Below are 15143 nucleotides of genomic sequence, written 5' to 3'. Positions count from 1 at the left end.
GGCTGAACGAATTTGTATAAAAGTGCGTCAGTCTGTTGAAACTGACAAATGAAATTCAACGGAGCTTACTTCGGAGATGCCTGACTTCAAAATGGAGTCACATATGTTAAATTACATGCGTAGCGTGCGTAGACTCTTCTCATGACGAAATAGTACGCGATGACAGTTGCAGCAAGGAAGCCGATGAAACCGTTAACGGACACTCCTAACTGCCGAATTCAATGGTAAGCTACAATAAAGGAAACTGAACACGCATAACGCGTTCGCAAATTATAAAAATTGCACCGCTTCATATAATAACGAAAAATTTAGTAACTTGCCTCTTGGATATCTTTTGAAGACTTGGCAAATTGAAGACACGAAATCCTTACACAGCTGTCACAGGACTCTTGAAAATAATCTGCTAAACCGTCAACTGCTTGTCTTAATCCTCGTCGCCAAATTGAAGTAACATCGATAGGAAGCACGATGACACGCCGAGATATAAACAAGTATTTATTAAGCTATAGAGGCCCATAGGCAGCCAGTGGTAAACACGGCAGACCAGTAGAGCAAATAGCAGGTGATTGACCGAACATTCTATGACATGAATTAAATACAATACAAAGGTTCTATGTGACGTCACAAAGCCACAGCACGTAGATGGCCTGTGAAGTGCATACAACCTTAACTATCAATAACTTTATTATACAGAACCACATGTACAACACATTCTTATGTGAATTTAGAGTTTTTCTGTTTGTATCTTTTAAGTAACTCATGTACTCTGAAATCCTTATGTACTGAAACTGGTCTTTTGTAAAGCGCTCTGACACCTTTGGGTAAAGTTTGCGCTATATATAATCGCATTAAATAAATAAAACAGCCTCATTGTTAAAATAAAAAGCGTGAGTGTTACAAAAACGGTTTTTAAGAACCAGCTCCCGGTCCATCCAGAAACTTAAATAAAGAACAAGCGGTCGTTAATTTTGTAGGAGGAAGATGCTTATCCTACTTGTGAATAAAATTATGATCTGAGCCATAAAAAAACTTCGTGTCAATTTGAAATACTGGAGAAAAATAGAAACCCTGCGGCAACGTAGAACGAAGTGCCTGTGACGTCTATGGTTTTCCATCCCTTGACCACGCAGGATGCGGGCGCACAAGCTGCGCGATGCAACATGGGATTGTTAGTTGTCATCACCTCGCTACGGAGATCAGTACAGAAGGGCTGACTCATGCTGTACAAAAACAAGTTTTAGTTCTTAGGTAATAAGTTTAGAGAAAATACCATGTGCAGTAGGGGGCTGGTAAAAGTCAGTGGCGAGAATGTCTGTTCTGCCAACGGTCAAACGTTTAAAAAAACTACATGACCCATGATGCTCGTGCAGCGGTACTTCATGCGCCTGCGCGAATAGAGGCGCGCTGGCGACGTGAGTTTGTCATTAACATGAATGGATCCGGTAAGGATTGAAGGGTGCGGGGCTGTGTCTGCAATGTGTTAGCCTGACCGCGGCTACCAGCTTTCGCGGCCACGGAAGCTCAGGCCTGCGCCAACTCATAGGGGGTCGTGGAAGATGCCACGGGATAACATGGTCTCCCTCATCCAGAAGATCGCACGTCAGGCCCGGCTCACCTTCTCTGGCGCCACAGCCACGGCCCCCACTGGGAGTAGCAAGACCTTCTCCGACAACTTGAACCAGCTCAAGAACCTGGTGAACCTGTTGCGGGTCGAGGACCTGCAGATCACGCCGCGGAGCTGCAACGGAAGTGCACAGCCGGCCCCTCCGCACAGCCCGCCCGTCACCTACATGCACATCTGCGAGACAGAGAACTTCAGCATGGGTGTCTTCCTACTGCAGAGCGGTCAGGCGTGCATCCCGCTGCACGACCACCCGGGCATGCACGGCATGATCAAGGTGCTCTACGGCACGCTCAGTATCCGTGGCTTCGATCGGCTGCAGGAGGTACCCGGGGCCACGTCGCCCCCGCCATTCAGCCCGCCCCTGCAGCCCTACCAGAGAGAGGCGTTGCGCCGAGCCCTGCGCCGATCATTTGGCCACTTCGGCCCCACCAGCCCTCCCTGCCTGCTCAGCCCGCACAGGGACAACCTGCACCAGATCTGCGCTCTCGACGGGCCTGCTGCTTTCCTCGACATTCTGGCACCACCTTACGACCCCGAGGACGGGCGCGACTGCCACTACTACCAGCTGCTGCAGCCATCCTCCACTGAGCCCAACGCCCAGGGCGGCAAGGAGGAGGAGGGTGAGAACCGTGAGGTGTGGCTTCTGGAGGTCCCCCAGCCGGCTGACTTCTGGTGTGGAGGAGAACCTTACCCGGGGCCGAGCGTGACCCTCTGAGCATCGGTGACCTGTGAGCACTTTAGTCAGAACCGTGTCAGCCCCCCTCAAAAGCAAGAGGGCACAACCCTACATGACTGGGGTATCTTGTACATTGACAGATCTGTGCCCCAAACCTCTCTGCGCAAGCACACTGAACCCTCCGAGGGCCCCATCCGCCCCCCCATAGTCCAATTTATATTTTTAAAGTTGCGAGGCAGGATGTAGCTCCTCATTTACTCTTCGAAGCCGGATGTGTGACCCAGAGCTGACTTGTTTATGAATTATATCTCTTACAAGTAAGCTACCTGTTAATGTAGTAAAAGGGCCTGTTCCATGACTTGGATGTGAACAGAATAGTAGTTTTAAGTCTGCAGCTGCCTCAGATGTGATCGTTTATTTGCTTTATTAATGCACTTAGTTTTTGACAGCTGTGCGTCCTTGACATACTTTTCTGTTCCATTATCTCAGCTGTGGTTAAAGATGCCGCATAATAAAGCATTCACACTACAGTGAGTCTGTTGTAAGGCCCAGTCATTCCCTAAAATCCTAGAATCAGCACCTTAAAAAAATATATTTCGAGTTTTACTTTAAAAACGTGTGATGAGGTACACACGCATTAGAGTCCTGTATTATCAGGAACCTAATCAAATGTACTAGTTATCTATTTCCATGACAGCGATTTCCTTCGTGGTTGACCTGCCGGAGGACCCCCGTCGGCACTAACCACTTACAAAGGTGTTTTCCTTTGTATTGATTGGGCTGTTTTTATGTACATGCTCTTAAGTACAGACAAGTAGAAACATAATTTGACATTTACTGATTTGTATTTTGATAGTGAAGATCTGAAAGGTTGGGTTTTCTAACATGTTCTCAAATGTATTCATCTGGAGCCAAGTAATTATCTACGTGTCTTTTCCCAACGCTGCGGGGACGTTCATGAGTATGCTTTAACATTTAATTTTGAAATATGTTTCCAATATTGAAATCTTGATTGCTTCTCATAAATTAAACGAACGTGTACTTTGAATGTCTTTTTTGCTGAAAGAGGAGCTGACAAAGCTTGTAGGAGGCATTTTCGTTGAACACCAGCAATCCCAGTTGTAAACTCAGTTGTGGGGTGAATACTTTAAATTCACCTCTCTTTGGCCGTGGCTGTTCTGTTTGCATTTGGGGTGGAGCTGTCACTGCTGTTTTTATGCTCAACTAACTTGCTTCGAGCTGCCTAACAGTCTCTAACCCTCACAGGACTTGTTGCAAACTTATAGCAGTCTTTAAATAGAGATATATTTGAGGGCACTGTACAGTTCTCAGTACAAAAAAAGGAGCCGAGTTGGTTGTCGCATCCCAGGCAAAGCAGCTGCCAGCATGCAGATCCTGTAATTGGAAAACCGCCTTGACTGTTGCAGTGAGGAATGCATTTGCAGTATGTTTACATAATATATATTAGATTTGTTAGCATATATTTATAGTATATACCGTTATAAGTGGGTGAATATGCTCATTAGTATGGCTCAATATTGAGTAAGGGGGTGCCCACTCTATAATGCTGTAGGTGATGGCTCTTTCCTATTTGTTTGCAAATCGGGTCTGGGACAAGGTTGTTTGGCAAAGTGAGATTTGCCCTCAAACACATATGGATTTGGTCTTTACTATAAGTTACTCAATATCCTCACTGGACACACCAAACAGAAAACATGCCACTTAAGTGGCACATTTACCATAAGTGCGTACACTCAAGATCTCACAGGCATGATGGGCACCAGGGCAGATATGTAGCGCTTGGCCATTGCTAAACATAACCTTTACAGGGGGCCGAAGAGTTACATGGAAGGGTGCTCCTTGGCACTCAACTACTTTTTTCAAAATGCCTGTGCCTCCGTTTAAAAAAAACTACATTTTTGGATTCTGTAATAACAAACAATGGTACTTTACTGAAACAATAGTTGGGTCTCTAAACAGACCCCCCAGGATATTGCGGCATGGATCAGCAAATTTAGCGGCATTTTTGCGGCACTTTATTTTACTCATCATCCATTTTCAGCTTTAAAACAATGGAAACTGTTTTAGCAGAGTATTCCACTTTGAAATAGGCAACCTGGGATATGCCTTAAACCTGAACTGCAATGTTTAAGCCAATAGAATGAGATCTTTTTAACACTACACTTGCAACGTGAAAATTAAACTCCAAGTCCCAGAATGCAGCCTGCTATTGGTTGAAAAAAAAACACACTTACGGTGACACGCTTGACACGAAACTCGTGCCACCTATGTCAAAAGATACTGAGAGGATAAATAGAAAATTAGTACAAAATATATAATCCCATGATGTGCGACTTTCCCCCTCAAAGTGGTCGGCAGTATAAGTGTTTAAGATGCATTAAATTTTAGAAGCACGTAGCCTGAATGGGCTGTACTATGACGTGACACCCTTTATGTAGCAGCTACTTACAAAATACCTTCCCTACTTTGAGTACACATGGCAGGCCCTCCACGGGTCCCTTTACACACAGCTAAAATGAACGCGAAGCCTTTAAGAGGAGGATGACTGTCACTGTAGTAACAGGGCCTGTCCCCTGCTTCCTTCCACTCCTCGCTCTTGACACCCGGCTTTATTTGCCTGCGCTGTGGGTTGCTTTGAGAATAAAACGGGCAAAGGGAGGTCAGAAGACTGTAGGATGTTGAAAGGAATGGGACATATGGAAAGCAGGAAAAGCTACTCCTTGGAAGATGCTGCACAAAATGAGCATCGCTGCACCCTGGAACGGCGCACACTGGTTTTTGATTTTACCGTGCCCTAATTATTTGTGCTCATTATTGGCAGTTGTTAGTCTTATGTTTTGGGAGAGAGGGCGGACTGCTGTTTTGCAAAGACGGGTGTGCTCTTTGTGGCGTGGCGAGGCTCTGTTTACAGGACTAGCCGGAGCATCCTTTTGCTGCTGAGCTGCTTCAGCTTTTCCCTGCATTCCTTCATTTTCGCGGGCACTTCTGTAAAAATCGCAGCATTTTTACAAAAGTGCCGATTTCGTGGCAAACCGCGAATTCCTGGACGGTCTGTCTAAAGTACAGAGTTGGGGGTGCATAGTTAAAAACAATTTTCGCTGGTACCAAGATGTCACTTTCGATGTAATCTCTGTGTGGAATTTGCTGTGGGAAAGAGCCCTGTTGAATGGCTCATGCCTTTAAGATGAGCAGCATGCAGGGACGTTTCCATAGTGCCCAGAGAAAGACACATACATTTTGTTTCAAATAGATGTAGAGGTTGGCTCTAGTGGCCCATATGGAGCAAAGCCCAAAATTAAAGCTATCCCTTCCTGCACAAACGCAATCATCCCTGCAACACAGGCATTGTTGCACCATGGTGCAAAGGTGCCAGCCCTGGGCAGCTTTTTTTTTTTTAACACCAGCGTAAGGGAAAACATAGGGGGAATACAGCGCATGCCTGCATTTTTTTTAAATGACGGAGTGCAGCACAGTTAAGTTGTTAACATCACTGCGCCATTTCATTTTAAATATGCCCCTATGTTTGACTGCGGTTGTGGTCAGAGGAAGGCACTATGCTTGTCTGCCGCTCTGTGCTGTTTATTTTACTGGTTTTCCTAATGGAGCTTTGAGTTATTACTCAGTAGGTCTGACTGATCCTACAGGGAGTCAAAACTCTAAGGGGCTTGGAATCCACACAAGTCACTACAGCTGACTTCATAGAAGTGGTGGTAGCCAATGGCATCAGCCTACATATGGCCTGATTACGGTGGGTCGGTTGAATTGAACACGTTCTTAAACCCCTGTTTAGTCACAGATAGGAATTACAAGTTAAAAGGTGTTTAACCTATCCGAAAATTATCAGATGCAATAAATACTTCATGCTTTTTCAAATTTCAGCATGTCAAACATTCTGAAATTTAACAGGGCAAATGGGTACATTATCTAACATATTTAGATTTTGGTGTGTTAAACACCAACATCCTCAAGTTATTTCCTACAAACTCGTAATGGGTGCTATTTATCATACCTGATAACGTATCCCTTGGTATCGTTATTTCCAAGGTGCGTTAAATAACACACTCTTAACCCCTTCGCTGCGGGGGGAATTCTGCCGCAGCGCTGGGGGGTGTGGGGGGGCAGCGCGGTGGCGCTGTGCTCATGACGGAGCCACTCCGTAATGAGCCACGGTTGAGCTGTGCTCATGACGGAGTGGTTCCGTCATGACTCCGCCCAGTTGCGTTGTCCCCCCGCACAGGCGGGGAAACAGCGCCGCGTGGGCGGAGCGTCCGACAACGGTCGTGGCATGACGGAACCGCTCCGTCATGAGCACACGGCAACCGTGGCTCATGACGGAGCGGTTCCGTCATGAGCGGGGCGGGGAAGGGGTTAATCAGGGCCATAGTGTGTCATGCCCTGTTCTTTGACACCTGGGTGGTACTTGAGGTGACAGGGAATTAAAGCTACGGATTCCTTCCAGCACTGAAGTCTCCAACCAGTAGCCTGTGAGCTACTGTAGCTCTCCAGCTACCTCTGAGTAGCTCACCTGTGTGCATCTCAGCTTATTACATTAGAAGGCTTTTGCTTGGTTTGAATTAATATGCATATAACAAAATTGAAATTATACAACACTAATGAGCACCTTTTCAATGAAGACTTGGTCTTTTAACTACAAAATTGTTTATGTGATAGATGTCGATGTGCAGAATTTAATGTCCTTTATTACTATTATATACTAGTGTAGAGGATGGCCATTACTTGTGAATCAAAAGTTATCAGAAGTTATGGTGCCCCCTTTCTCAAAAAAACGTATATTTAGTGGTGGGCCAGTGCTATTGCCCGGCGTGGAATCTGACGATGTCAGTATTCCATGCGCGGGGTAGGGACGTGGCGTTTTGACGGTTAGTCAGTTGCTGGTGACCAGGGAGGGATGGCTCGTTGAGTCCTGTTGTTGCTGCGGCATAAACCTATCTCGGCAACATACCTGTGGGTGCACGTCGTCTCCTTTACAGCAGTTAGCTTATTCTGTGTGTCTGCATAAATGGCATACACTGCTGTTCTTTCATGTGCTCTAGTTATTTAAAGAGGTTCGTAAGCAGACCCCCTGTAAACTCCTTGTATAGACCCGTAGTTTGAAAAAAAACTGAAAATAAAGTTTATAAACAATGATGATTTATCTTTTCTGTGATATTGCAATTTTAACTTTGAAGTCTGAATCGGGTTTTATCAGTATAATTATTAGTACTTATTTTAACTGTCATGGAGTAAGTGCATGCTTATTACAATGACCGAGATAGTAGCAGTCGCATTATAGTTGGGTCAGACTTTTATTGGGAAAGGTTTTTAAAAATAAAAGTTTTTTAATAACTGTGGTGCAGATTTGCGAATCTGCACAAAACGTTCAAAAAAAGTTCTTCCACTTTGGCTCCTTAAATGAAAGCTTTGTACTGATCCAGCAAGTGGGGACCAAAAAAGGGGTGTCCCAAAAGTGATTTCTCAAAAGAGTATTCTCTCCGAGACAGGAAAAATAACAGCTTAATGGCTTTACTCCCAATTTGGCTCAAATTTAGATCTTACTTGGAAAGGGGCCTTTTTATTTATCTGCTGAGACAGCGCATGCGCTGTCGCTTGCAGAGCATTTTGTTTAGCATACAGTGGGCTTTGAGCCAGCCCACGTCTTACAAGGGGTTGGCCTCATCGTCGCTTTCATTTAGTTGCTTATCTTTGTTCAACACTTTCTGGGTTCACTGCCTCTTCGCATGTATGTCCTTCCTCTATAGCGTAGCCCTAATACTTGTGTCCTACCACTGCTCGCATGTCTGGAGTTACATTATTATTATAGTTGAAGCATTCCTTAGGAGTGTATGTGGTTGCAGGTTGTCTCTGTGTGCTTCTCCAACTCCTACTGCATCACCTGCTTTAACAGTGTGTCTTTGATTCCTCTCTATTGTTTCTTGTCCCCTCCTGTACACTGTCGTTGCTTGACCCCACTCGCCCTCTGTTGTGCTCGGTGTTCATGCTTCTCCCCACACACCTCCTCAATTGTGCTCTGTGTTGCTTGGCCCTCTCCTTCTGTGTTGCTTGGCCCTCTCCTGCTCTATCATTGCTTGCTTTTAATCCTGCTATGTGTTGTTGCTTTCACCCACCTATACCCCAGTCAATCTCTGTTGTTTCTTTTCATCCTATTGAATTGTTTGTTCCTTTCCAAGTCCTGCCTTGCTTGCCACTTGCTCCTCGTATTGTAGCATGTTGTATTATACTCTATGGTGTTAGTTGACCCCCCACCCTCACATCCTGCTCGGTGTTTTGCTTGATTCATCCGCCCCATGTTGTTGCTTGACCCCTCCTGATTTGATAGGTATTGTTGCTTGACCTCTTGCCCCACTTCTGCTGTGCTGTTGGTGCTTGACCCATCCCTACATTTTTCTGGAAATTCTACTTTCAGATTATGTGATGTTTTGTTTACTTTAATGGATGTTCTTCAATCTGCTCAGGTTCTGCGCAAATCACCTGGTTCTAAACGTCGGGCCCCAGTCATCATGAAAACAACCTTGTGAGTCAAATCAAATCTAAACAAGCTTTATTCGATTTTAGACATTAAAATCATAAAAGCAGGCAGTTAAAACATACCTCACATCTAAAAATTACATTAAAACACATTAGATCGGTACAAATTCATAAAAATTCATTTAACAATAACTTTCTTTTACATCCGGGAAATAAAATTTATTATGCTGTGCTTAGTAGATACCATCTCGTATCCATGTTTCTCTCATATATTTTACATCTGGCATTCAAATATTTAGGGATTTTCTGGCCCTGTGTACACTTAAAAAGAAAAAACCCACCATAGATCCAATACAGTAAAAATTTCCCAACATCTGCAAATACAAACAAGCATTGGCATAGCCCATAGGTCTCGCTTTTGCGACCTTATAAGTATTTAGCTATGCAGCACAATATCCTTGGTGCTACAATATCAACCGTTGCATGGCTAAACACTAATAAGGTCCCAAAGGCGAGACCTATTGGCTATGCCAATGCTTGTTTGTACTGGGCGGGGCATTAAAATACCAGTCATGCCGGTAAAAAAAAACAGCCTGGCGAATGCCACAAGTGCATGGCTCCAGGTACCGGAGAGTGAGGGGACCACTGCACCCAGCATAGTCATCATATTTTTTTTTTTTTTTTTACCTTCCGCGAACTAGACACGAAGATATCAGAGCACTTTACATAAGCACCAGTTGCGTTAAAGACGGACATATTCATTTCTAGGCACTGAGAGTTTAAGTGATTTTCCCAGAACCACAGGATGTTAAGTGGCACTGCCGAGGCTCGAACACGGTCCCTTAGGTTCGAGGGTGACCGCCCTAGCAGTTAGGTTACATACTTATTTGCTACTAAACGGAGCATGGTCACCTATTGATCTAATGTAAGAGAAAGCCAAGAATGTATTCTGTGTATGGGAATGCTATCTAGGAACTCTAACTGAAATGGCTCCATGCTGAAGTGCACCTCACCAAACCACAGAAAGGAATGATTAAGAAGACCGCGCCATCTACCGGCAAAAGTTAGACTGTAGCGTGACACTACTTGTGTATCGCGGAAACAATGGCCACTTTGTGTGGTTACGAAATCTTTATGCAGAAGAGAAACTTGAGTTATCTACGAAGCATAAAGTGTAAGTTTCATGCAACAAGAAATGTGTAAAATACACGCATGTTATACACGGGTGAATAAAAAACGTGTCTAAACAATTTGAAATAATTTGTCTGTAATTGCCGATTTCAGAGTCGCCATAGAACCCCCCCTGTCCTGCCCTGAATGGATGAAAACAGTTGATACGGAGCAAACAGCTGTTAACGCATATCCGATGTCTCACACATGTCCTTTTGCTTCAACAGGGATATACTGTACTTGTCGGCCCAGCGCTAAATCACTGCACGGGGCGCTCGTGCAATAAGGCCTTCTTTGTTGCTCGGGGAATGAGTGACATGTCTTCTGATGAGGGGAAGCATATTAGCAGAGTCAGACAATGAAAGTGGTCTAAGATTAGAAACACAACCGAGCCGTGTTTAAAGCGACCTCTGTCTCCCACTTTATAATTTTCATTATCATTGTGATTAAATCTCATATTATATAACAGGATGTGATAGTTTTACTGTGGGCAGGATGCAGTGACTTACAGTAATGGGCGGCTGGTTTTGGCAAGGGCTTCATTCATGCAAAACGTTACATGGACAAGCGTAATTTATTTTAAAAGAATTGCGATTAGAGTGTAAATAAAAGAAAAATAGTATCTAAATAAAGGTACTATGGTACCATGTAAAGTGATTGAACAGCTCTTTTTGCTTGCTTGCGTGAGGAAGAGAAGTAAGAGGGGAACTTAGCATCTCACAAAACTCTTCCGTGCAGTAAGGGCGGGGGAGGAGAGGGTGAGAGAGGGGGAGCCAAGCCGGCCATGCGAGGAAAGGAATGCTAGAAACCAGGATAGCAGCTGTGCGCATGCACGACATAGCGAACGCAAGCTGGAGGCCTGAAAAAAGCCACTAGGTTAGCACTTCCAAAACCCGCTTACTAAAACTCTCGCCAGAGCAGTGCTATAAGCGCTGGCTCAGACGAGACCTAAAAAGCAGGGCGACATTGTCTCAATCCCCACTGTTTTATTAGCGGTATTATCCATCTTTGCCTTTCAGTTTTGTAAAATTTACAGAATTGAATTACATGAATTGTTGTCTGTGGTGAAATGTTATCACAAGGACATCAGCAAAGTTCCATTGACCAGTTGTTAATATCTGGATGGCTGATCAAACGGGGGAAGGTCCCAAATCTTAAAACGTGTTAACATATACCTGTTATAGCCCCCCCCCCCCCCCCCCCCCCCCAGTATACATGTCTAGTATGGTTGAATGTTCTACGTTCTGATGATTAATTGATGTTCAACCACCGTAGGTTTATTCATTTCTAGGGTTAACCTATTTTCTTCAAGATGGGTCATACAAGTTTTTTTGAATTCTTTCCGATTTATAGAATTCATATTTTCAGGTAGGAATAAACGCCCGATTTCCTGCATAAAATTTCTTACATACTTCAACCAGGGAATCTTGCTGGCGTTATCTAATTTAATTGCATCAGTTATTATTTCCCTATTTAAGCCAGTGCTAACAGATGTCCAAATTCTGTGCCAGATTAACACCGGTTGTACCTTAATTAGATCAGAAATGTATGGTACTCCTAATTCGCTATGGCAGTTGAAAACTGGAGCACTGGCCGGGACTGCCAATATGAATCTTAAGAAGGCATTTTCCACATGTTGGATTGATGTACAGTCATAAAAACCCCAAAAACTGCTATACTCGTGCATTTAGCCTGATAGATTTTTAAGAGGATATCAGGTGGCCTTTCCCCCAATTTTTTAGTAAAATTAATTCAGGCCGCTGTGGACTTCATGTACAGGAGGCTCCTAGTCTTAATCGCTTCGACCCAAGACCCAGTGCGGTTAAAAAGAACACCCAGATAACAAAAGGAGTTAATAGATTCCACCCTACTTACCCCGGCTTGAAAGCTTCTGTTCTTATGTTTCCCTGTCCCACAGGTTATAATGAAGCTTTTCTTTGCATTAATTTTTAGTCCAAGGTTGTCCATAAAAGTTGTATAAAAAGTGAGAGCCCTCTGTAGGCCAATCTGGGTGCGTGCTATGAGTACCACATCGTCAGCGCAGAGAAGGGAGACTATCGGGCGTTTATTTACATATGGCGGATCCCCAGCGTTTGACACAAACTCCTGTTCCAAGGCATTAATGTACAGAATGAACAACAGTGGTGCCAAAATGCAGCCTTGCCTCACTCCCCTCTCGACTTTAAACGGCACAGTACACTCTCCCTTGAGTCTGTAACGAACGTTTGCTGTAGCGCCAGAGTACAGCTGTTTTAAAAACTGGATTAAAATTGGGTCAATTTTTAAATCACTAAGAACGCCCCACAACTTATTATGAATTACACAATCGATGCAGCTGTGAGGTCGACAAATGCCAAATAAAATTTCCCCGTTTTTGCATGCGTGTACTTTCCAATTAAAATACTAAGGTTAAGAATCTGCTCGTTAATACCTAGACCAGGTCTAAAACCATACTGTACATCCCTTAAAATACTTTTTTCTTCCGCCCATGATTGCAACCGGTCTAAAACATTTTCCTGATTCCAGCTTTTTAAAAATGGGGACAATAATTGATTCAGACCAAGTACCTATGAAACCCCTTGCGCAGCATGTTTGTAAAACCTGTGTTAAAATTGGCCCCCACATTTCAAAATTCGACATAAAAAGGTAAATTGGTACCCCATCAGGGGCATTTCCACTCTTGCTTGCCTTTATAGCCGAGGTAACGTCTTGTAAGGTGATATGGAAATCAATGGGTGTAAAATTCTGGTGTTTCTCTCCTGTGTCTTGCCTACAGACTGCTTCCCTCTCACTGGCCTTCAGTAGGGAATAAACACTTGAAAATAAATCCACCCAGGTTCTTTCCTCTATTGCTACCTCAATTGACGGTGCGTCAGGTCTATTAAGGAATGGGGCGTTCACAGCTAACCAAAATTGTGAACTGTCCCTACTCGATGCTGCATCACTTAAATTCTTCCAAGCCTTCTCTTTTAATTCATTTATCCTATTTTTCCTAGCTACGGTGTACAACTTTCTACAAATCCTAATCTCCTCTTTATCGCTTACTGATCTATGTAGAGCATTCTTTAAATTGGTATCACTTTTTGTACAATTATCAAACCATCCCTTACCTGTAATACGGGTACCTTTACTTTCCATTTGCAACGTGCTTTTAACAATCTCAGTAATATAGGTAAAGGCTTTTAAAATGTTGTCATGCGTCGGACTGTCACTTAAACATATTGAAATTGGCACATACGCATTTGTGACTATTTGTTTACTTAGCTCTGCAGGGTCCCGGCTTGACCAGCGAATTGTGTAACCATTTTTTCTTCCCAATTCTATATTTTGCACCCATGCTACTTTATTGCAGTTACTCCTTGCTGTATTTGTTGGGGTTGCTATTTTCACACTTATCGCCAATTGATCACTCATTACATTTCAATGAATATTGTACCCAATAACATAACTTGCATAATGGTTTGGCATGGTAATAAAATCTATTGTCGAATCCGCTCCTCTGCCAATAAATGTATGACCAAACTCCACCTTAGGGGTACATAGGCAATTTGTAAATCCAAAATCGTGCTTATACAAAATCTTCATTAAACAACTCATTTATCTGTATGAGAGAAATGAATCGGTGGGACATCTTCCTCCAATGTTAAACCACATTTTCCTATTCCAGCCAAAGGACACAGGCCAACATTAAACTCCCCACCCCAAATAGGAATGAGCCCAGTTGCCCTTTTTCAACATTGTTGTAGAAGTTAATCGCAGCTAAAATACAGTTCACGTCCAAATGTATTAAAACAATTTGGTAGTAGATTTCAGAATTAATCATATTAATCTTTTGTGCCCCGAGCAAATTAGAGACATGTACACAAACTCCGCCCATAGATCTTCCACTATATGTTTGGATAGCTGGTGTGTGGAATGTCTTAAATCCATTAATAGTTATTTCATCAATGGCCCAGGTCTCTTGCATACATAAGATATCAAAGTTATTAATAAAATCTAACCAAACTATCATTTACTTTATTCTTTAGACCCACTATGTTCCAGAAAAGGACTCTACAGACTTGTATTTCCTGGTCAACTGTTTCGGGTACAGTTACAGGCTGAATTATAAGTTCACCCTCTGATTTCGGAACAGGATCAGGGTCTCCCATACTGTCCATCAATATACAAGATCTATTCATATAATCTGTCTCGGTTAACTCCTCTTATTTAGGATTACTTTCCCCCTCGTCTAATAACTTCGTATCCGTTAAACTACACAAAACTGGTACACATGGGGTTTCGGTACTATGATTGATTTCATTCCCTGATGAGTTCAACCTAATTGATGGTCAATCATTTTCATCTAAAGTTGTTAGTGGATCAAATCTATTTGATGTGACTAAGTTAAACAGTGGACCATCTATGGCCTGTCTACATGGACTGTGATTTTTTTTTTTTTGGTTTTGTAAAACACGGAGGGTGGTAAAAAAAAAAAAAACCCAATGGGAGAACTTGTATATATGTGTAGGTAGGGCTAAGCTCTCGTGTTCTTTATAGGATTTCCCTTACCAATGTGGGTGATCCTAATGAGGGGGCGATACAATTGCCTTCAAAGAGTTTGTTGTTATTTCCCACCCAATCAATTCTCCTCGCCATCTTGAATTCCCTAAAAAGGGCACTAGTCAGACCTGTTCTGTTTCCCAACCAATGTATGGTTTTATTTCTTAGAGCAGGCCAAGTTTCCGTATCTGCTAAAGGCAAGGACGGAACATTTGCCAAAATAATAGTATAAGGTGTGGCTGCCGGCGGCAAATGTAGTATTTGTGAGCTATGCATTACCGCTGGAGCTTAACTGTCTATTGGGGGTCATTCTTGTGCTTTCCCCTCCCAGCCATCTTTCAGCTATTTTGTGATCTGTCCTTCCCATCTTATTATTAAGTCTATGCGCCACTCCCTTCTGAGGGAAAATATTTTTCATATTTACAGGTGTATTAGGATTTAATCCTTGCCCCTTGCCCTGTTCTGTCACCCCTTGTGGTGCCTCTGTCAGAGAGGTTGCTTTTTGGGCTGCCTTAGAGTATGTACTCGTACCCAATTTCTGGGGTTCTACGCCTCTTTCTTGAATGGCCTTATTCTGACCTCATGATGGCTATGTCGTCATGTGTATCCTTCCATGGCCACTGA

The 15143-nt window shown here is 43.3% G+C and overlaps 1 protein-coding gene across 1 annotated transcript; it reads left to right on the top strand.

The window, feature by feature from the left end:
- Positions 1 to 1384: 1384 nt before the first annotated feature.
- Positions 1385 to 3348, top strand: ADO (2-aminoethanethiol dioxygenase). Its single transcript, XM_085608785.1, has one exon. The coding sequence runs from the start codon at positions 1557 to 1559 to the stop codon at positions 2337 to 2339; it is 783 nt and encodes a 260-aa protein (XP_085464911.1). The 5' UTR covers positions 1385 to 1556; the 3' UTR covers positions 2340 to 3348.
- The last annotated feature ends 11795 nt before the right edge of the window (positions 3349 to 15143 follow it).

Source organism: Triturus cristatus, chromosome 1_2, assembly GCF_964204655.1.
Source record: "Triturus cristatus chromosome 1_2, aTriCri1.1, whole genome shotgun sequence".
NCBI classification, from domain to species: domain Eukaryota; kingdom Metazoa; phylum Chordata; class Amphibia; order Caudata; family Salamandridae; genus Triturus; species Triturus cristatus.
This window is presented reverse-complemented; position numbering and strand designations above follow the sequence as displayed.

Bases quoted from the DNA above. Each gene is read 5' to 3' on its own strand.
- ADO (XM_085608785.1), top strand. From the start codon at position 1,557: ATGCCACGGGATAACATGGTCTCCCTCATCCAGAAGATCGCACGTCAG.